The 21198-nt window shown below is 48.2% G+C and overlaps 1 protein-coding gene across 12 annotated transcripts in view; it reads right to left on the bottom strand.

The window, feature by feature from the left end:
- The window catches only part of EXD3 (exonuclease 3'-5' domain containing 3), a 282421-nt gene that overhangs the window by 113133 nt on the left and 148090 nt on the right, over positions 1–21198 (bottom strand). For 8 of the 12 annotated variants that reach the window (XM_085076512.1, XM_085076507.1, XM_085076514.1 and 5 more), the window contains 2 exons: positions 16064–16117; positions 13898–14029 (listed from right to left, as the gene is read on the bottom strand). In XM_085076512.1, the coding sequence (XP_084932638.1) occupies positions 13898–14029; positions 16064–16117 (186 nt within the window). Of the gene's footprint in view, positions 1–13358; positions 13796–13897; positions 14030–16063; positions 16118–21198 lie in introns of those variants that run through there. The other 4 variants (XM_085076518.1, XM_085076516.1, XM_085076517.1 and 1 more) reach the window with 4 other exon arrangements.

The following is a 21198-nucleotide window of genomic DNA, read 5'->3' as shown; positions in this document are numbered from 1 at the left end:
TGACAGAGCTGCAGCAAGGGGCACATGAGCTCTGAGCTGTTCCACAGCTCCGGGGTGCTGGGGTGTCTGGACACAGGGATAAGCACCCACGTAACTCTGAGCTGAAGCTCAAATTTCAGCTAATCAGATTTTGAACTGCCAGGAGGGTTCAAAGTGAATGGGTATCACTGTGGTAGGGCTGGCAGGCTGGGGTTGCATCTCCTGAGCCGAGAGCAGGCAGTGCTGGAGCAGGGGGTCTCCTGGAGAGCCCCTGTCTCCCTGCAAGCACCACATTCTCCCTGTTGGGCTGGGGCCGGGCAGCCAGGAGCTGTGGGAGAGCTGGCCTGAGCTCCTGAGCTGTGCCAGCACAAGCCTTGCTGACTCAGAGCAGGCAGAGCCCTCCTGCCCCCTCCCTCCAGCCGCACATCTGGGCAGCTGCAGAGCAAGCCAGACAGGGGAGCTGAGCTGGGATAAAATTAACCATCTGGTTTTGACAGGCTTGTTTCAACTGGGATCAGTTCCCTCATCCAGCAGCCCTGCAGTTAAACAAGCACTTGTGCTGGGATGAGGGGGGTGAGAGAGGGGCTGGGGCAGGGAGCAGAGGCCCAGCTCCATCCGGCCACACTGGCTGCCTACACTGACTCAAAACTCTCATGAAATCCTGGCAGAAACATCCCAGTCCCTTTTCCAACAGACCCTCGGGGACCATCCACTGTTCTTCTGGCTCTCCTCTGCAAATGGCTTGTAGGAGCTGGGCTCACAGAGACCATTCATAGCCCTAATTGTACCCTTAAACACCACTGCTCCATCACTTCACACTGGGGATGGATGAATCTTGTCCTGCCTCTGCAATGAAGGCTCTTTGGGAACACAGAGCTTGGCTTAATTTTTCAAAGCCTTTCATATTTTTCCAAAAGGGTATTTTCAACGTTAAAACACAATAATGCCTGAAACTAGCGGGGATCTTCCCACCTAACCTTTTCCCTCAATTTATTCCATGTCCTCTACTGACACAGCTATCTCTCTCCTGCTAAGCAACTGGCTCTGTACGCATGGATGATTCTTTGCAACTGAAAAAATAACTTGGCTGATGCAGCTTAGGTAGGAGAATCTGAGTGTGTGCATTCCTTCTGCGGCTAGCCCCAGGAAAAGGACACCCTGCCACTTGCAAACCTGGGAGGTCTTTGAGAGCTTGGCAGCAGTCCCCTGGGAGGCCCGTCATTAGCCATTTCAAACTGGCTATAGTGCAGGGCTGAATGGGCGCGCCTCACAAAGCCCCCGCCGAGCTATCCATCAGGAAAGGCTCCCGGTCCTGGCAGGGGCTGTTAACAGTAACAATGATGACAATATAGCTGGGATTTTCAGGGGTGGGGACTTCAAAGAAGCCCTAAAGAGGTATTTTTCATTAAGGAGTAAAAAAGCAGCTGAGTATTGTTTTTGCCATTAAAGCTGAATATGAATGTTACTGCGGTAAGTCACAGATCAGCGACAGCATAAATTGGCACTGATTTAAATATGTATGAGCTGCCTTTCTGTGTTTCTCCCATTCCATCGGGCCTGCAGTACCTGGGCAAACCAGCAGCCCTTGGACCTTCCCTCACCGACCCTGGGATGCTCCAGTGCTTATGAACACCAAGGGGCCAGGAAGCCCCTTAACAGCGACTGTGACGTGCCACTGCTGTTCCCACATCGATACCACACTGGGGTGTCAGCTCAGGGCTCCAGCCTGAGCCCCAGCCACCTGCAGCCTCCCCGCAGCTGACACACCAGCTCAAACTGGGAGTGAGCCTGGGTCTCTCTGGGCAGGAATCACAGGGATATCATGGATGCAGGAAGGAGATCAGGAGGGGCTGTTGGTCCACAGGGACTTTTATGCATTGAAACTCCAAATCTGTGATCCCTCGGGGGAGAAAAGGAAGATGATAATAAAAAAAGTATCAGAAGGATACCATGAAATACGCCTGTGACAGCACATCCTTCTCCTAACAGTGAGGATTTACTGATTACTCTGTTATTTCTGTATGGACCTTGATGATGGCCTGAGAACAGGAGTGCACTGATAACAGCCTCAAGCTGTGCCAGGGGAGGTTCGGATTCTGCATTAGGCAGAATGCTCAGGCATTGGAACAGGCTGCCTAGCCTAGAGAGACTTAAAAGCTGTGTGCATGTGGCACTTGAGGACATGGTGCCCTTGGCAGCGGTGGGGCAATGGCTGGATTTGATGATCTTGGAGGACTTTTCCAACTTTAATGATTCTGTGATTCCTTGATAAAACCAGTACAGGAATATTCTGTCAGCAGCCATGGCCTGTCCTCACCAGCCAGGCTGAGGTGATCAAAGGGATCCCCAGACCCAGACCTCACACTCTCCTCTTGGGTGACCCATTGGCTCTGCCAGGCTGGGTTTGGGAGACCTGTGTGGCTCCAGAGCCCTGTCCCAGTGTAACCACCTGTGGTTTGCATCCCTTTGAGCTGAGCCCAGGGCCAGCTTTTACCCCCCGAGAGCCCACACCTAGAGCTATCATCTCCAGCCAGCACAGAAAAAGTACCCACAGAGTCTGTGGCGCAGATTGACTTTCACACCTCGCTGGCCACACAGAAGAAACCCAATCTAAACAGCGTAACTTTGCATAACCGATTATTTTCACTGAGGTAATCTGAGCCCTCCAGTAAATGCCAGTAAATGCGGCTGATCCAAGGAAGGCCCCGCTCAGGGGAGGAATGGCCCCACAGCCGCGGGCAGCCGGAGCTGGCCAGGCCGAGGGAGGCTGCTCATGGCTCTGGGAGGGTTTGGTCCTGGGAGCTGAGGCTCAACCCTTCACCACAGGGCTCTGTCTGCACAGAGGGAAGCACAAACAACTTAGTGCCCACCTCCTTCGCACAGTCAGGAACTAGAGTGTGCAAAGCCACATCAAGGGAAGCAGCATAATGAGGCAGGCCAGGGGCAAGAACTGTCTAGCTTTACTTTATGTCTTCTTAACTTTCTTTTCCCAAATGTCCCAGATACTTTGAGAGGCTTCAGTTTTCAGGCTGACTCTCTAGTGACCTAATATCCCTGCACACTGATCATTCCATTCTGTCACCATTCACATGACCCTGTTTGTAGGGAACTGTGTTCCTCCTTTGACTCCTCTGTCACCAACTTCCTTCTCTCCAACCACCAGTTCATTTTCTCCTGCAGGATCAAGCTCAGTCATCTCTCCTTCTTTAAAGTCTGTGAAATTAAACTGTCAGATTAAAACCCTGACAGCTGCAGAAGTTACTGGTCCACCCACACCTCTGCAGGACACCCAACCAGGACTGGGCTGCTGGAGGTGGAACAGTCCATACCATCAGTACACCTGAGATGTATCTTGTTCCTGACATCCCCTTGTGACTAAAAAGCACTGATCTAGCTGTGGATGGGAACTCCCATTTCAGCCAGATCAGTCTCAACCCCTGGCTGCCCATGTTCCCCCTCTCCATGCGTGAGCTGCAGACTTGAGGGATGGACAAGTAGGCAGGGGACAAGGGCTGTGGGACCACTCTCCTGGCTGCAGAACACCTGCATGTAACCATAGGCATTAATGTGTAGTAAGAAAAATAAACCTGGCTGTCCTCACTTCAGACTACTCAGTCCTCAGAGTCAGCTACTCTTCCACTTCACTAAAATGCCTCAGCAGGAGCAGCTCTCCCAGAAACCATCCAGAGAAAAGCTGAGGTGGAGATGGGAATAGAGAAGATTTTGGTGATGAGACAAAACCAGGCTTTCAACTGCTACCTGTCCAAGAACTTCCTGAATAAAAGGGTGATCAGTTCAGACTGTGTCTTAAATTAGGAGAAGTAAATAATCCAAATCCCCTTATCCAGAGAAAAGAGAATGACTCACAAGGAGCGTGCCCTGAATGTTACATTTTCCACCTTTGCCAAAACTCCTACACTGTCATTTCTCCCTCTAAGCTTGCTCAGCGAGATCCTACCTTGAGCTTAGCTGCATTTCATCACAATATCTGCAAAATATTATCTTCATCAAGGCTGACACAATGTATGAATTGAGAAACTAATTTAAAGGCTTTCTGTTTCTCTTTTCACCAGGAGACTGCTGTGGCTGTCCCTGTGTCTATAGTTCTTGCATGAGAGGGTTCACACCAACACAAAATGGTCTCTTCCATCAAGTCCTTCATTCAGACCAGATGCACCCTGTGGGGACAAGGTCTTCCTTCCTGAAAAGCCCAAAGAACCCTACATATGTTGCTGACCATCATCGCAGCTGGAAATGCCTTTGCAGCAGGAGATGCCAAAGACAATCCTGTACCACATCTCACCAGGACCCATGGGCAAAGAGTTTTGGCACAGGGAGTCACCTCATCCAATTAACACCATGAATAACAGATACAGGTTGGTTTATGCCAACAGTTACACAGTTTAATGCCTAAACCTCTTCAGATAAATGCTGCCAAGCAATTACAGATTTGGCAAACTCTACACTGAAACCAAGTATGTGCAGCTCAGTGTCCTGGGTTAATGATAAGACTCTCTCTTCTCCGAGAGCGAAGGGCCCCGACACCCCCTCCCCCACCCACAACAGAACCTCTTAGATGGAAGTGAAGAAAAAACTATTTATTTGACAAAACGACGCAGAGTGCCCTGCTAGGCACAGGGGAAGGGGAAAACCAAGGTGAAAAGGAGTTATTCAGCCTGATTAAAAAGTCCTTTTCCTCAGAGGCAGCCCCTCTCCTCCTCTCCCCCCCGGGGCCGGGTGAAGCTCCCTGGAGAGCTCTGCTGTCCTCTGGCCCTCCTGGGTCTCCGGGTGGCAAAGCAGATCGAAGAGAAGGGGTCCAAACGAGGAAAAAAGAAGAAGAATGGAAAAAACGGGAACAGAGCTCACTCCGACCCCCGTCCAGCACGCAGTCTCTGCCGGGCGACGAATCCTCCCCCGGAGCGAGGCTTGGGGAAAATGTTTTCAAAACAACCCGCGTTTCTCTCTTCGGCTGGGTGTAGTTAAAGAGATAGGACCACACATTTTTCTCTCTTGGGCATATAAGCCAACGATAGGGGATAAAGGATTATCATAACATCAATCCAAGACACTCAGTGTATGGTGCTTCCAGTGAAGGCTCAAAACATGCCTGGAGATCACATATTCCTCTGAAGGAACAAAGGTCTCCCCTGGCACTGCTGTAGACCTGGGATGGCTGCAGAGCTGTGCAGTCCCCATGTAGCAGGAGTTAGTGACATTGGCAACCACAGGACAATGGTTTTGTGCAGGATTCTCACCAGGACTTGGGAAAACATTGCTGTGATACTGAGTTATCGTATTGCTGGAGCTCTTCTGCTCTGGAGCCAAGCTGGGAGAGCTGAGGGTCTGCAGCCTGGAGGAGACTCCAGGGAGACCTTAGAGCCCCTTCAAGTGCCTAAAGGGACTCCAGGAGAGCTGGAGAGGGACTTTGGACATGGGCCTGGAATGACAAGACAAGGGGAAATGGCTTTCCACAGCCACACAGTGACAGGGCTAGATGGGATATTGGGAAGAAATTCCTCCCTGTGAGGGTGGTGAGGCTCTGGCACAGGGTGTCCAGAGAAGCTGTGGCTGCCCCTGGATCCTTGGAAGTGTCCAAGGCCAGGCTGGACAGGGCTGGGAGCAACCTGGTCTGGTGGAAGGTATCCCTGCCCATGGCAGAGGTAGAAGTAGATGATCTTTTAACGTCCCTTCCACCCAAAGCATTCCATGATCTTTGTGCTGCTCTGGCGAGTGTTCACCCCCATGTGAATGTAGGGCCATTCAAACACCAGGAGCTGGCCAAGCCACCCTCACCATGACACACAAACAAAGGGCATTATAAAGGCACCAATGCCAAAAAAGAAGAGAAACTACACAGTGCATAAAACATGGGAATTTTGACTTCTTGACACAGTCAATACACTGAACTATAACCTCAGGAGGTACAGGGGACTGGAAACCAACAGAAATTAAATTGGCTAAAAATCTCTTGTTTTCTCATGACATTTGAGAGAAACCATGGGGACGGTTTCTCCAGGACACATGGGAGTTAGAGCTGTGTCGCTTCCTTCTCCAGAGAGTTCCTTGTTTTCCTTACAGTCACTCCATCACTGTCACCCGCTGACCTTTCATTACTTTCTCCCAGTGCACCAGCATCTCTGCTGACCAACGCACTTCATAGTCTGTCCAAACCCACGAGAGGAAGAAAAAGCCTTGTACAGGCTGTATAAAAGGACATTTACTCTGCACTACATTGTGTCTTCTTTTCTATGCTAGTCTAAATACAAGTGCTGTTTTCACTGCCAATCGTTGTTTGCTTGTGCTGTTTCCACTGGCTAAAACCAGCATTTTTCCAGCTAGTGTTGCCCTCCAGGAAAAACCACACATTCATACCTTTCTTGCATTTAGCACAGAAGAACAAAACTGGTTCCCAGGAATAAGGATGACTTCCTCAAAAGAAAACATTTGCTGTCAGCTGAGGTTTGACCTCTAATGGCTAATTTGGCATCATCATTTTGAGCACTGGAATACATAACACCGTGAAAAATTAACAGCTTCCGCCCCCCTCCCTGCTGAAGTTTAATATCCGCCTGCAGCTTTGCAAGTGAAAATAAAAGAAGGGAAATAAATACCCAAACTGAAACCTTGGGTACAGTCTCTCACATACGTCCACAAAGAGAACCTCAAGACAAAGATCTGTAAGGGAAATTTCACTGGAAACCAAGCTTTTGCAGACACTGAGAAAGAAAAGTCTGCAACATGAGACCGTCTTCCTTGAAGAAACACAGCTGATCCACTGCATTCCCCGCTCCGACTGCCACTGGGCTGTGTAAAACATAAACTTCACGCTAACCCTATGAAAACAGTCAACATGAGAGAGAGACAACAGTCTGCTCTGAGCTGCTGAAAGGGGAAAAAAACTCTCAGGCTGTCATTCTCCCCTTGCTGTGACCTTCATGCTCCACTGAATTTCTGAAGATACTGAAATCTTGGCAGGGAAGTGTACAGTCTGTGGGAACCAGGCAGTGCTGGCCAGGCTCGCTGCTGAGAAGTAGGCCCAGTCGAGCCCTTTTTTGGGGGACTCGGAGTTTTATGTGGCCAACAGCACAGGGCTAAGCCAACCCTAAGGCTGGGAATTTTACAGGATTGGTGCTGTGTACACTCACATATCACGTGGCAGAGCTATCACAGGCAGAGTGTTGCCCACCTGCCTGGCACCCACAAGTTGGGGCTCAGCATCTACTGGAATCTCCATTACCTAAATGAGCGCCAGGAGAGCTGAAAAGGGACTTTAGATAAGGGCCTGGATTGAAAGGACAAAGAGGAATGACTTCCCACTGTCCGAGAGCAGGGTAAGATGGGATATTGGGAAGAAATTGCTCCCTGTGAGGGTGGGGAGGCCTTGCCACAGGGTGCCCAGAGGAGCTGTGGCTGCCCCTGGATCCCTGGAAGTGTCCAAGGCCAGGCTGGACAGAGCTTGGAGCAGCCTGGTCTAGTGGAAGGTGTCCCTGCCCAAGGCAGGGGATGGGACTGGATGGGCTTTAAGGTCCCTTCCAACCCAAAGCATTCCATGATCTTTGTACTGCTTTGGGGTGTCCTCACCGCCCTGCAGGTAACAGCAACCACTCACTATGCACTCTAACTATCATTTATAAAGCATTAGAGATTAACAAATAAAAATCTCAACCAGAGACTCAAAAGAAGCAGAATTTGCCATGAAAAATTATCCCAGAGTCTGATGGTATTTAATGACTGCTTTGTAGAGCCACTCCACACAAAGAGCTCAGTCCCTCTCAGAGAGGCACAGTGCCAGGGCAAGGAGCACTCAGCACTCAGCCACTCAGACAGCCCCGGACAAGTACCTTTGGAGGGCAATTCTCTCCCTCAACAGTGTCTGTCAAGGCAGAATAATACCAGCTGTGCTTCCTGGCTGGAGCCTCTGCAGCACAAGCTACAGATTACATCGGAATTGCCAAGCCCAGGATAAACAAAAATATTAAGAGGGCCTTACCCTTTGTGTTGAACAATTGCACTCTGAAGCAAGAAATCACAGCCCACGTCATGGGCAGGCACTGGGCTGAGCCAGTTTGGGTTTGGGTGACTGGGGAGGAGTAAGCAGCTCACTCACACATCTGGGGAAACCACAGATGCTCTTAATCACAGGTTTTCCTGACCTGTAGGCACTGACAAATTGCATCCTATGGATGAACCTTTTATTAAACCACAGAGGGTTTCCAAATGATATTCTCTTTCTCAGCATTCCCAAGTCATCAAAATCCAGCACACATGACGCTTCTTAATTCTTCATTTAGAGGGTGACACAGCACTTTCCAAAGAGATTTCAGGGCTGAAGGGAAGTAAATGGCGACATGATGTTGCATCAGTAGAAGACAGCTCAAAAGCTGAAGCAGGGGCTATGAGAACTGACATTTTCGAATTCTTTGATGATTTCTCAGCCTTGTTGGAGATGAAGATGTTTTTTGTCCTGAGAGACTTGTGAGACAAACCCCTTGCTGTCTGTTGGGGCAGAAACATCTCACGAAATACGCAGCCTTTAAATCCCACTGTTTTTTCTCTGCACATAGGGAAGGACAACTGGTACTTTTAAATGAATAAAATGACTGTTGCTCAGGACAGGAAAGGTGACCACAAAACAAAATTGCCCTCGCTCCATTTCCATGGCACGCTGGAGCAGGAGATAGCAGCTCAGCTCTCAAGTGAGTGAGAAAGACGATGCCTGGCAGTTCTCATCATCGTCTGGACCGACAGAGCAACCCACATAAAAGGAAGAAAAAAGCCTGCTGATCAGATTGGTGTGACAGAGGCTCATGAGAGACATGCACATTTTCAATCTAAACGACAGCTTGAGGGATCTATATTACTAATTATCGACTAATATTGCCAGAGTTCCCAGGCTGGCTTCAAAGGTTCTCACAAAGTGCCCTAAGCACAGAGTTTCCATCTCATCATAAGGCCTTTTTCTTTGTCCCTGCTAAATGGATTGCTCCATCCTGGGCTCCTTCTGCATAAATCAGCTTGCACATGATGAGCTTTGCAGCAATGAAATTTGCTACCTTAACCACAGAAAACCAGAAACATTTGCTGCAACTGTTAGAATGCTTTTGCAGCTAATTAAAAAAAAAAAAAAAAAGGTGGTTTCCTCTCTTCCTCCCCCCTCCTCCCCACCTACTCCTAATCCCATGCTTACACCTTTGTAAAGGCTGGGGTGAGTCGTTTGGAAACTGAAAGAGCGGGGAAGGGGGGGTAAAAAAAGTAGAAAAATATATCAGATCTCCAGACAATGAAATCGAGCAGCTATCTCTCACATCCTGCAGTGCTCAGGCTGAGGTCATAAGTTAAACAGGACATCAGAATAGGTGATGTAATTTGCTTATTTAGGATCAGAGCACTCAGTGAAGTGCAAGAGACAACCTATTTGAATGTGCAGATAATCCCCCCATCAATGCTGGGCTGTTCAGATGCACAAACTGCAGCTGGAGCCTGGGATATTTTTTCCCCCGCACATTTATTTTTGCAGGGGATATAGTATCAATCATTTTTCCTTGCAGGAAAGCCTTGAAACCTCACCTGGGATCAGCCTCCTGTTGCGGTAGGTATTGTTCAAGCAGGGTCCCTGCCCCGGCCAGCTTAAAGGCTAAAGGGTCAAGTCAAACAGAGGGTGGGAAAGGAAAGAGAAGCCCGGGGGAGGTGGGGGTGGCACAGCAGCTCCACAGGACCCAGCTCCCCCAGCCTGCTCCCCCCTCGTACCCGAGTGAAGCCTCAGACTCTGAACTGAGCTGAGCAGCAGCTACACATTTGAGTAAAGCCCAACACAGCTTTTCTGCAGATGGACAGGCCCTCCTGGCTCCAAATCAAGCTGCAGAGCCTCACAGCAGTGAGGGTTTTACAGCAGTTAGAAACCTTTAACCACGAGCTTCTTCCAAATTCCAGGAGGAATTTCTCCATACAACACTGAACACAGTTGTCCCTTCAAGCCATAGCGACATACCCTTCTGATATGAGGATGTAAAGCTAACAACTTGCAGTGTTTATCTCCTCAGTTTATCACCACCCAACTTGGGATTTCTCCCTGTCAGCAGCAGTGTTCACCCCAAGCCTGCCAGCCCTGCACCTCCCCTGATCTGCTTCCACACCAGTATTTTTTCACTGACATCAAGTAGGCTGGGCCAAAACCTCAGCCATAGGAAATGAAATATCCTGGGCCCTTGGGCTCGCCAAGCAGTCAGTGACAAGGCCCTGGCACAGTAGCAGGTCCAGAGGGGCAGCCCAAACCTATTTTGGGTGGACCTTCAATCACATGGCATGGAAAAGCAAGATGGCAAAAGTCACAGCAGTCATCCAGGTAATGGATCCTGCCAAAACATGGCTGTTCCCATAGAGTTCATGTTCTCTTGCTGTCCCACCAGTTAAGTGTCCCAAGTGTCACAGCAGGATGTCCCCAAACAGGGACAGCACCAGGAAGGGTGGGAGATAACCACTGCTGTGAATGGATGGACCTGGGAGAAGAGCTGAATTTCCCCCCGCTATGAAATGACCCAGCTGTCAGTTAACTGGAGCCATCTAGTAACCACCTTCTTCAGCAGGTCTGGGTGTTTTTTCCTTCTTTAAATTCTAGTTCTGTGTTAGAACCAACTCCAAGCTGTGGAGACCAGAGGATCACTGGCCTCCTGGGTGAGTAAGCTGTGAGCTGACCGTAAGGCTGCCCACAACAGCCCCCAACAACTCCACAGAGATCTTCCTGACTACTGTAAGGGCTCAATGTGTTGAATTGATCATGTCTGAATACCCCAAGCATCCTTTCACATTGTCCCTTCCTGAAGGAAGTATTTCAGGTATCTGAAAAGAAGAAAAATACAAGATACTCGTGTGCAAGATATTCAAATGTGTGCAGAGGTGACAGGCATGTGACATTTGCATTTCAAATAGAGGGAATGGGTTTCTAGTATTTTAAGGCTATGAAAAGTAGAACTTCTACAGGGGTTTTTTTGCATGTCACCAAAAGATAGAATTAATCTTATTTTCACTCAGGCCCACTAAAATATTCCTCACCAAAGGCACCACCAGGCCCAGTACAGCTACTGTGCAGAGGTGGCTTCTCCAGGATCATTGCGGAGTCCTTACGATGCAGCACTTGAGGGATGCATGGAATGACAAGGTCACTACTGTGCCAACACTGACACCTTTGGCACCAGTCCCCACTCCTGGAGCCTTTAAATGGAGCAACCAAGCTGAAGCCCAGTGCAAGTAGGAGCAGAAATGCTGAGCAGCCCCTGGGTGACACTGCCTGTGCACTTGCTGCTCTACGTCAGACAGAGGTAGCCAGTACTGGCCATTGTTTTAACAGAAAAACAGCAGTATTTTGGCAGGGTTACAAAGCAAGCCCATTCTTTACATCTGCAAAAGCAAGCCTGTCCATCCCTGCTGAGGGAGCTGACAGAGGAAACACATTTTCCAGCAGTCTTGGGTCCAACATTGAATTGGGACCTATTTTTACCATGTGCTCTGTACTACACACATTAATTGTTACAACAACATTGCTGCCATATTCACTCCAATCATTTACAGAACAGAAGCCCAACAGACAAAACAAGCCCCTGCTCCATGAGACAGAGGGAGGCAGGCAGGATGCCACATTGCTTCCTGTGACACACAGCCAGGGCTTATCTGCAATGGCTGATGGCCCAGATAACCCATCCCGGTGCTGGCAGCTCAGGCCCAACTCCATGGAGGAGAGAGCCCAGCTTATGGATCAGTACTCCCAACCTCCTCCTCCTGCCTAGCATGGACACAGCAGCACTGGGGTGTTTCTGGAGTCCCACTTGTGTGCCCACCGTGCTCCCTCACTGCAGGGGCAGCCAAAACCCTCTGTCACTCCTCTGTCACCACTCTGTCACCCCTCTCTATCACCCCTCAGCTATGTGCTCTGCAAGGAGGGGGCAGAGCTCAGAGCAGTCTGGGAGCTCCAAGGTCTGTGACCCAGCCCCAGAGCAACACAGACAGGCTCGCAGGCACAGCTCAGCAGTTTCAGGATCCAGCCTCCATCCTAATTAAGCCCAATAAGGTTTGCAAAGAATGAGGATGTTTTAGAAAGAACATACAAAAGAACTGCTGAAGTCTCTGTTGGCCATGGAGGCCTGGAGCAAGCTTCTCAAAGCAGAAATTGCCACTGTCAGTTTTCTGCAGTGCTGGAGGATGATCCTTCTCCCTGTGCTGCCCACGGCTCCCATTGCACACAACCCTGAGCATGTGCAGCTGGGAGAGCTGGGATTCTCCTCCAGAGTATCAGCAGCACATCAGCCAAGCTTGTGCTGTCTGCAGAGACAGCTGGGCAAAATCAGCTCCAAAATGCCGAAGCCTTAAATGTAGGTAAATGCATGATTCAGAACAGGGAGAAGTTTGACAAATCAGCATCTTCCCAGGCCGAGGGGTATAAAACATGCAGCTGTTCTGCCACCACAATTTACAGGGAAGGCTTTTCTCCTGGAAGTAAGAGAACACTTAGTATATATTCCTAGCCAGATTGATCACCCCTATTTATATTGTAAACTAAGACAGCATGTACTAAACGCATAGAGTTAACCGGTTCCAGACCCCAGATCCTGGGCGAGGGGTCAGTTTTCCATCGGCTGCTGCCGAGTCTCGTGCATTTGTTAGAGAGCACAGAGTTTCCTGCACCATGGTTTTGTGTGTGTGTGTGTGCTTATTTTTCTGGTATTTCAACAACCATCAGGAGGAACACTGCTGTTTTATGGGATGTCAGGGAACTGGAGAATCCATGAGGTTTTTTAAAGGTTTGTTTAAAACAGCCAAGAATCTAGTGTGCCACTGTAAATATATATATATGTATAACAACTGTAATCTGTTCTGGGACAATAAAACCACAGGACTGAAGGCAGTATCCTATATCTGAATATATCCATTTATCCTGCAGTAAGATGAGCTCCTGTTCTGTGGATCTGACCTGCAGGAAGTTCCATCAGTCTCCTCTCACAGACAACCTGCCCAGCTGGACAACTCCCATTTTCCCTCTAAGTTACAGATCCAGTTTCAACATTTGACAGCAGATAGAAACAGAGGTCTAGGACACACTCCCTGGTGTGTCTGCTCAGGAGTCAGTGCTGCTCCTAAACCACTTGTGCAATTCCACTGGGCCAGCAGACCCCAGATCTCCACCATGAAGCACCGAGCCAGACTCATTGGCTTGTTTATCCCTAAGAAAAAGATAACTTTCTAACCAACTTCCATCTTTTTCTCTCTTTAGATACTGATAAGGTGAGAGATTTTGAAGTTGCCTGTTGGTTTATACTGCAGTTATGGAAGGGATAGGTTTCAGCGTGTTTCTATAACAAATGCAAGAGTGAAATTGGAAGAGATGGTGATTTGAGCTAACACAATTAAAATTTATTCTTAACAGCAATCCACAGATATCCAGTGCCAAACACAATCTGGAGTCATCAACTAGCATGGACATGAATTAACCTAATAGCTTCTGAAAAAAAAAAGAAGTCCTATGAAAAAATCCTCCTATTAAAGTAATTAAGTGTTAACAGAATCACAGAGCCATAATTAAACACGGTTTATAATTAAAACACCATGTGTCCTAGACAGAGAACACAGCAACAAAGAGAGTATAACCATGACAGTCGATGCCAAAACACATGCCAAGTATCAGAATTCAGAAAAACAGGTGAGTTCCTAGCAAAGCTGCAGATGCAGAGCCTCTGATCCTCTGACAGCCCTCAGCACTGTAACGGACGTGAGCACACTCGGGACTCCTCACGGCTTTGCCAGCTGCTGCCAAAGTTCAAGCAGAACTCTTGGGAACCAAGAAGACACTGAGTGCAAGGCCCAGAACACCTAAGCAGCGCAGGGAGCGGTGAGTGAGAAGGACCCGGGGCTCGAGCCAGCGTCGTCCTACCTGGCAGCGGCTGAAGATGTCAGTCAGGGACACCTGGACATTGAAGTGCTTCAGCACCTGCAGCGCCTGTTCCTTCGCCTTCTCGGAGCAGTTCACAGAGAAACACCTTCCTTCTCCCACCTGGGAGCGCAGCTGCAAACCAAAGACACGCCAGTGAGGCCAAGCATCGGCAGATGTGGAGTTCTGATACTCTTGGTTTGGTTTGAATTCCAAGTAATGCTTGGAGTTAGTGTGTGTTTACAGTCTGGATTCTGGTCTAAGCACCACAGTTGGTAACTTAACAGTCACTGCTGCAAGAACTCTGACTCCTAAGCACTGCAGTATATGTATGAAACATGGTTTAGGCTGGAGAAAAGGAGGCTCAGGAGGGACCATCTCACTCTCTGCAACTCCCTGGCAGGAGGGTGCAGCCATGGGTGGGTTGGCCTCTTCTCCCAGTTAATAAATGACAGAACAAGAGGAAATGGCCTCAAGATGCACCAAGGGAGGTTTAGATTGTATTTAGGGAACATTTATTCACAGAAAGGTGGTCAGGCATTGGAATGAGTTATCCAGGGATGTGGTGGAGTCATGTCTGAAAGGGTTCAAGAGTCAGCTGGATGTGGCACTTGGAGACATGGTTTAGTGGGGACCATGGCAGTGGTGGTGGGCTAACATCTGGACTGTATCATCTTAAAGGTCTTTTCCAACTTTAACAATTCAATGATTCAATTCTGTAGAAGATACCCAAATCCCATCAACTCATAATTTGGTGTGGTGGTGCTGACAGGGGCAGCAAGAGGAAACTGAATTCAATCCCAGCTTTCTGATGAAACTTGGCCAGATCCCATAGAGTGTGCCAAAGCATGATGATGCAAACAATGTCCAGTGACCACTTCAACCCTCTGATTAACACAAACATTTCACCTGGAGTCCCTGATAGCCAAGAAATTTGAAGGGGTTGATGTAAAGAGTCCCTCAGTGTTTGTTCCACACTTAGCAGAGAAGTCTGCCATCTGGGAATGAGCACTGGGAATTCCCAGACACAATCTTCATGACCATGCTAAGGACTCAAAGGAGTGGGATCAGCTACACACCGGTAAAGGAGCTTGGCAGAGCCATCCTGTCCTTGTGGAGGGTATTCAAAGGCAAGGGAACCAAGGGAACCAGACATTTCCTGGGAGTATTGTACTCTGGAAACAGTTGTTTTCCTTTTGCAATTCCTACACAGTACTTTGAAGTTAAAGCTCTGTCAAACAAGATGATGCTGGATGCTGAATTCCCTATTACACCAGCTGCAGGCCCAAGGAACCTGCAGGGTGGCTGCACCTGCCTCACAGTGCCTCATCATGGGGGGAGTTTTATTCCACACTCAACTTTTACATAGGAAATCAGCAACCCCTCTTTTGCAGATATTCCAACTGGCTGCTTGAGTAGCTGAGAGCTTTTCTACTGACAGTTTGTGACAAAGAAGTCCTGCACCCTGGCTCATGTGAACAGAACTCTGGTTCATCCAGAACAGTTTCACACTTCCAAATGGCTTTTTGGGCAGTAAAAAATTGCAAAGGACCTGCAGCAGGGCATCATAGCATTGTAACCACTGACTTGGCAGGTTCCATACTGCATTTTGAAGCATGTCTGTGAACAGCTCTGAACAGCTGGTGCTGAGGGTAAGGCTGGGTTTTGCTTTGGCTTTTCTGTTTATCTACAGCAACACAAAACCTCTCCAGCTTCCCCCAGACCCATGCTTGGGGCCTTCCAGTCTCTCCCTTCCAAGCCTGAAGAAATGTCCTTGGGTGCTGAAACTCTCTCAGAGTGGAGCCAGCCAGCAAGCAAGCATCTCTGGGATAAAAAGCACAGGAATTGAGCTGCCTTTCACCTGCCAGTTAGGCCAGACAAACACACTGTTCTGGATTGCTTGGCTTGACTTCCACCCCCAATGGAGAGCAATTGCTCTCCCCACTGATGCAGTACTGAGAATAAGTATATAAAAACATTTCACCCGAGCCTTGATGGTTGAGAACAGCAAACCTCTGAAGACCCTTAATGTAGATTTTAGTGCAGAAAACATGAAAAGGCCAAGCCAGCTGTTGCATTCACATCTGGCTTTTCCTCTTCTCTCCCCTGCACACCCCAGACCACGCAATGATCAGTGCCAGAAACACACCAGCAGCTCGGAACACTCACAGTCTGATATGGGAGTCCAGAGGTTAAAATGACTCTTCCTTCCTGTTGGGCAATCTGGAAAAAATGGTAAAAATCCAAATGAACAGGGGCTGAAGTTACACTGAGTTCAAGCTTTACTTGCAGTCATAGGAGAGCGAAGGTAAACTGGAGATACTGAGTGTTTCTCTCTGTGTCAGTCCACACCCGGCCAAGAGCTCCTGACAGCAACAGCAACTCAAGGTATGGCTCACCCCTCATCCCCTCCTTGCCAATCCCTGCCTTGTCTCCCATGTGCTGCAACAAGCTGCTAGTACATCTGCACCACAGGTAGCCCAGGGAACCATTCCACCTTGAAACAATCCTACCCCAAACTAATCTTTTATTTTTTTCCCTTAACCCAGACTATTTCTGTTTCCCTAGTCTGAGTCACAAAGAAGGAAACAGTTCTGCTGCACAGGGGAAAAAGGAAGAAAAAACCAAGCAGGTAATTGCAGAAAAAAATGTACATTAAATGTGTCTGCAAACTTCATACCATTATCAAAAAACGCTTCTTAGAGAAGGAGGGTGTTATTATACCAGCAACCCAACACACAGGAATTATGCACCTTTCCAGGCTGCAGGGAACATCTCCCTTAGAGTTTATCACCTCCTGACTTGCAATCCTGAGCTTTTATCAGAGGTCTGGTCCTTCAAGTGGAAGGTCTGTGCTGAATTACCAGGGGGCTCATCACCCACTCTGCTGACCTTCACACGGGGTCAGAGACACTGCAAATGGGTCGGTGCCAAAAGGAGACACTAAATCTGGAGCTGCAAGGCTGGATGTGTGACTAGCCTTTGTATGACTGAATGACATCCCTCCCTCTCACCCCTCATCCTCCTGTAGGATGGAAAGAGCTTCATGGCTGCAGCAATAGGAGGATTCCAAAGGATTCCCATGTGAACCAGGACCCAGCTCTGATCCTGCTGACGAGAGATCAGTGCTTTGAAGTAGGCACAAGGTTATTTCTCTTCTTGGCCTTGCATTCTGTTGGAACCCCTCAAGTTTTTTCACTGACTCCAGATGTGTGTCGTGGAGGTCCCTCATCTGGTTCAGAGTTCAGCAGCTCTCTCTGGATCCTCTCTACCCTTGGCAGGAAGACACATTTAGGACCAGAGTCCTGCTGCACTTCCCAGACAGATGACACCAGTGAGCACAGCCAGAAAAACCAAGCAAGACTTTTAAACTCTGTCTTGGGTAGTCATTCTCTTAAGATTCACCAGACCTATGGCAATGGGAAACAAGGTGGGGGAGAAGGCTCTGAAGGTCCCGTGAGGGTAGCTAAACAACCTGTTTTTTCCTTTTTTCCCTTCCTGAGCTTTCAGGTATGTTCTTCCCTCCTTTTGTTGTGAAGTCACTCTTTGGCTGACAGTTCTGTACTGAGAAAGCGATTGGCAACAATTTCTAAAGCATCTTTCTACAGGCAAAATTAATGGATTTGTTTCAAAATCAACCCTCTCTCTCTAAATAAAGGAGAAAACCTCCAGGAACAGGAACCTTGAAGGGGTAGCAGAGATATCCCATGCAGTCCTGCTACTGAGCAGCCATCACAGCACCCTTGTGGCACACTGGTGAGAAAAGTCTGGTAAGACAACAGCAAAAGGTCACCACCGGGATTTGCCGACAAGAGAAAAGGGATGTGAAATTCCTCCAGGCCGATGTTTGCTTCAGGGTAAGTCTAAGGATTTCACAGCTGGAACACTCCATTCTGGCTTTCTACATCCAGGGTTAATTAGTTCAAGCTTGATAAATCCCCTTATCTAAATGGCTCTGCAGAGACAGGCAAAGAACATCAAATAAAGAGGAGAAAAAGCAATAACTCTTCCAACGTGTTTTTCTGCCTCTGGAACACTGACTGGGAGAAAGACACAGAGCCAGAAAAGCCATGTGATAGCACACATCTGACTGAGACCACAGAAGTTATGTGCTGGAGAAAAGGGCACAATCCCTTCTTTTCCTCCAAAAGCAACAAGGGAAGGCAGCACTGGGACCATGGGGGGATGTGTGGTCAGGGATGCAAATGAGAGGAAAAGAACACCCAGGGCAACATTTTGGCGTGGGTGTCAGAGACCTGTGCTCCAGCCCAAGTGCTGCAGAGAGGGCATTGGCCTCAGTTTCACAATCTATTACAAAGATAATATCAACTTCCTCTGGAAAAGGCTCAGACGTTCTGGATAGAAAACACCCCCTGATCTGTTGCTATTACAGATTAGCCCTTAACGTGCCAGTCTGTTCAGCCAACTTCCATCCTGCAGAAATGAATGAACCCCCAGGAACTGCTGTCAGAGAGACCTGGAAGGGCAACAACTGAGAAGAGAAGGCAGAGAGAGCCCCTTTGTTTCCAAGCCAGCACTAGCAGCAGGACGATTCGTGACAACCTATAGGGTCCTCAACCAAAGCCAAAGGAGGTTCCAAGAAACAGCAGCACAAGGCTGTGGATTTGTAAATTAAACTTTGCCAAGTCTGTGCAAGACACATGTTGGGCAATGCCACAGGCCCTTGAAGAGCCAAATTGCAATCCAGGAAAAGCTGTGTCTCCCTTGCAGAGATCCTGAGCCAGCAAGGCCCCATTTCAGACCAAAAGGGAGCACACAGAAAGTGTCTGCCCCAGGTTATGTGCTGGGAAAGCACACAGACAAGGATCTGCTAGAGAAGTGGATCACAAAACCCAATCCAAACCCAGAGTCCCTAACTGTAATCACAAGCTCTTTTAAAAGAGACAATAAACCAAGAGTGTAACAGCTCTGAGCACCCTCAGTCCAGCCCTGACAGTATTGCAACCCTAAACTTCTCTTCAGCATTCCTGAAAACTATAAATTGCACAGGGTTTTGTAACATGGCATTAAGTGTCACACCAAAACCATCCGCCCAGTTTTGTTTCTCAATGCAAACCCATTTGTATCAAGGTCTCCAATGAAAGATCTTCTCCTCCTGCTGACCAAACATCAAAAGCCAAGTCTTGATCTTAAAAGCAACACAGTTCTTCATCTGCTCCCTGTGAATTTAGTTCCCCACCAGACTAAAAAGACCTGAAGAATGTCATCTACATCAAAAATATGGAAAAAGCCAGTCAAAGCTGAGACAAGATGCAAGATTAGATTCCCCCATTAGGTGTAGATCTACTCCCTGCAGGATTAAAATCCCCTTTGTGTCACCTAGCTCCAAATCAGTCTGGGGCAATTTAGATCTGGGTGCACAATTCTCTATCTGGCTCCTGAGATCCATCCAGCCTAGCTCTCCTCTCCGACTTGCTGGTTTCCCTGGAGCTTTGGAGGGTAGGTGTAACCTTGCAAGGGAATCTTCCACAGCATGGGAGCTGCAGGAAGCCAGTTTTACCTGCCTTCTGGTTATTACCACACTTCAAAAGATACCAGGTTTGCCTTAGCATCAGATTGTTCTTAGAGATGAAGGTGATTTTGAAGACCAAGAGCAAACTCCATTAAAAAAATAAACCAACCCAGAACTCAACTGAAGCAGCTTTGAGATTCCACTGAGTCTCTTATTAAAAACCTAAGAGACTACCAAATTTTCTTAAAAACTTTTGCTCTGCTTCTGGGGTACAACATTGCAGGATCTACTGTAGTCACTGAGGCTGGTGGGTGATCCTTTAAGGTTGGTATGAGAAGGATCCCACTGCTCTGCCCGATTCTGCAAAATTGCAGAGAAAAGAGGAACATCCACTTTTCCATCTCCTTCCAATCATCTGGAAAACTCAAGAGATAGGTTTAAGATTCTCTGCAAAGAGAAGTTTGCAGAAGACAAGATGAAATTATAGAATGGTTTAGAAGGGATCTTTTAAAGGTCATCTTGTTTCAACTCCCCTGCAGTGAGCAGGGACATCTTCAACTGGGTCAAGCTGCTCAGAGCCTCCATCCAACCTGACCTGGAACATTTCCAGGGATGGGACATGGAAGATCTGGGTAGAAACACAACAGGCACAGGACACGACTGAAGTAAAGAAACTTATATTAATTGGAAACAACATGTTGCTTGTGGGAATTTGCCACGCAAAAGCAAAGTGTGGATCACCAAAAAATGGCACCTCCACACACAGAACCTGCTGCATCACAGAGATTGAATCTCCACATTCTTTACCTCATGGATTGCCTTGAGCTGGAGCCAGAGTCCCTGGGGAAGAATGGCTGGATGCACACAGCCCTTCTTCAGAGAGGCCACATAGCAGGGAGCCAGGCTTGGGACAGTCTGGGCCACTGCCCAAAGTCCTGCAGAAGGACCTGCCTGAGGCGCAGGACTGAGCAGTGCTGCCAGGCGAGGACGTGTGGGGACAGTGCGTGGTGAGTTCCACTGGCTCTCAATGCACAGATAGTTAATAATGCCAGGTAAAGGAGCTTGTGCATAATTCCACCCCCCAGCTGCAGACCTGCTGTGTCACACAGGTGTGTGCATGAGTTACAACAGGGAGGACAGCAAGGTAATGTGGGAAAAACAGCACAGCCACCCCACCGAGTGAGAGGGCTTGGAAAGGACATCCCCACTGCACTTCTGAGAGGCTGCTGCTCATGGACAGGAGCTAAAATGCTTCTGTAAGGACAGCCTGTGAACTCTGCCTTTCACATGAGGACAGATTTAACCAAAGACACTTTCAGCATGAATTTCTATTATTTTTCCATTTTTAAAGATTTTCTGTATCTGCCCTTATGACAGGCAACTCTAATCAGTCACTTCTCCAGTCAAGTCCTAATTAAACGGCACCATTAAATCACAGACTGCAAGCTGGTAGCATCTCACAACAGATAAAAAGAACCATAGAATCACAGAATCATTAAGGCTGGGAAAGACCTCCAAGGTCATCAAATCCAACCATTAAATCAGTACTGCCAATTCCACCACTAAATCTGGTCAGCCAGGGGGGAGCCAGTGGATCATGGTGTCAGAGGCCCTGCTCTCACACCTCTGCAGATCTGGCATGATAAACTCACCATGACATGTCCGGGACAAAACGTTTAGTCAGTAAGAACAGCACAACATGAAGCAGAACACAGGACAAGGGTTTCACATCCATGGGAATGGGGGTTGCCAAACCAATTCCTGCCACATGTACTAGCTAAACAAAAAAATAAATAAAATCTGTAACTGCCCAAGCACAATAAAGGAAGTT

The sequence above is a fragment of the Lichenostomus cassidix genome, chromosome 17 (assembly GCF_008360975.1).
Source record: "Lichenostomus cassidix isolate B80296 chromosome 17, HeHo_3.0, whole genome shotgun sequence".
Lineage (NCBI taxonomy): Eukaryota > Metazoa > Chordata > Aves > Passeriformes > Meliphagidae > Lichenostomus > Lichenostomus cassidix.
Note: the sequence above shows the minus strand (reverse complement) of the source record. Positions and strands in the feature narration are given on the sequence as shown.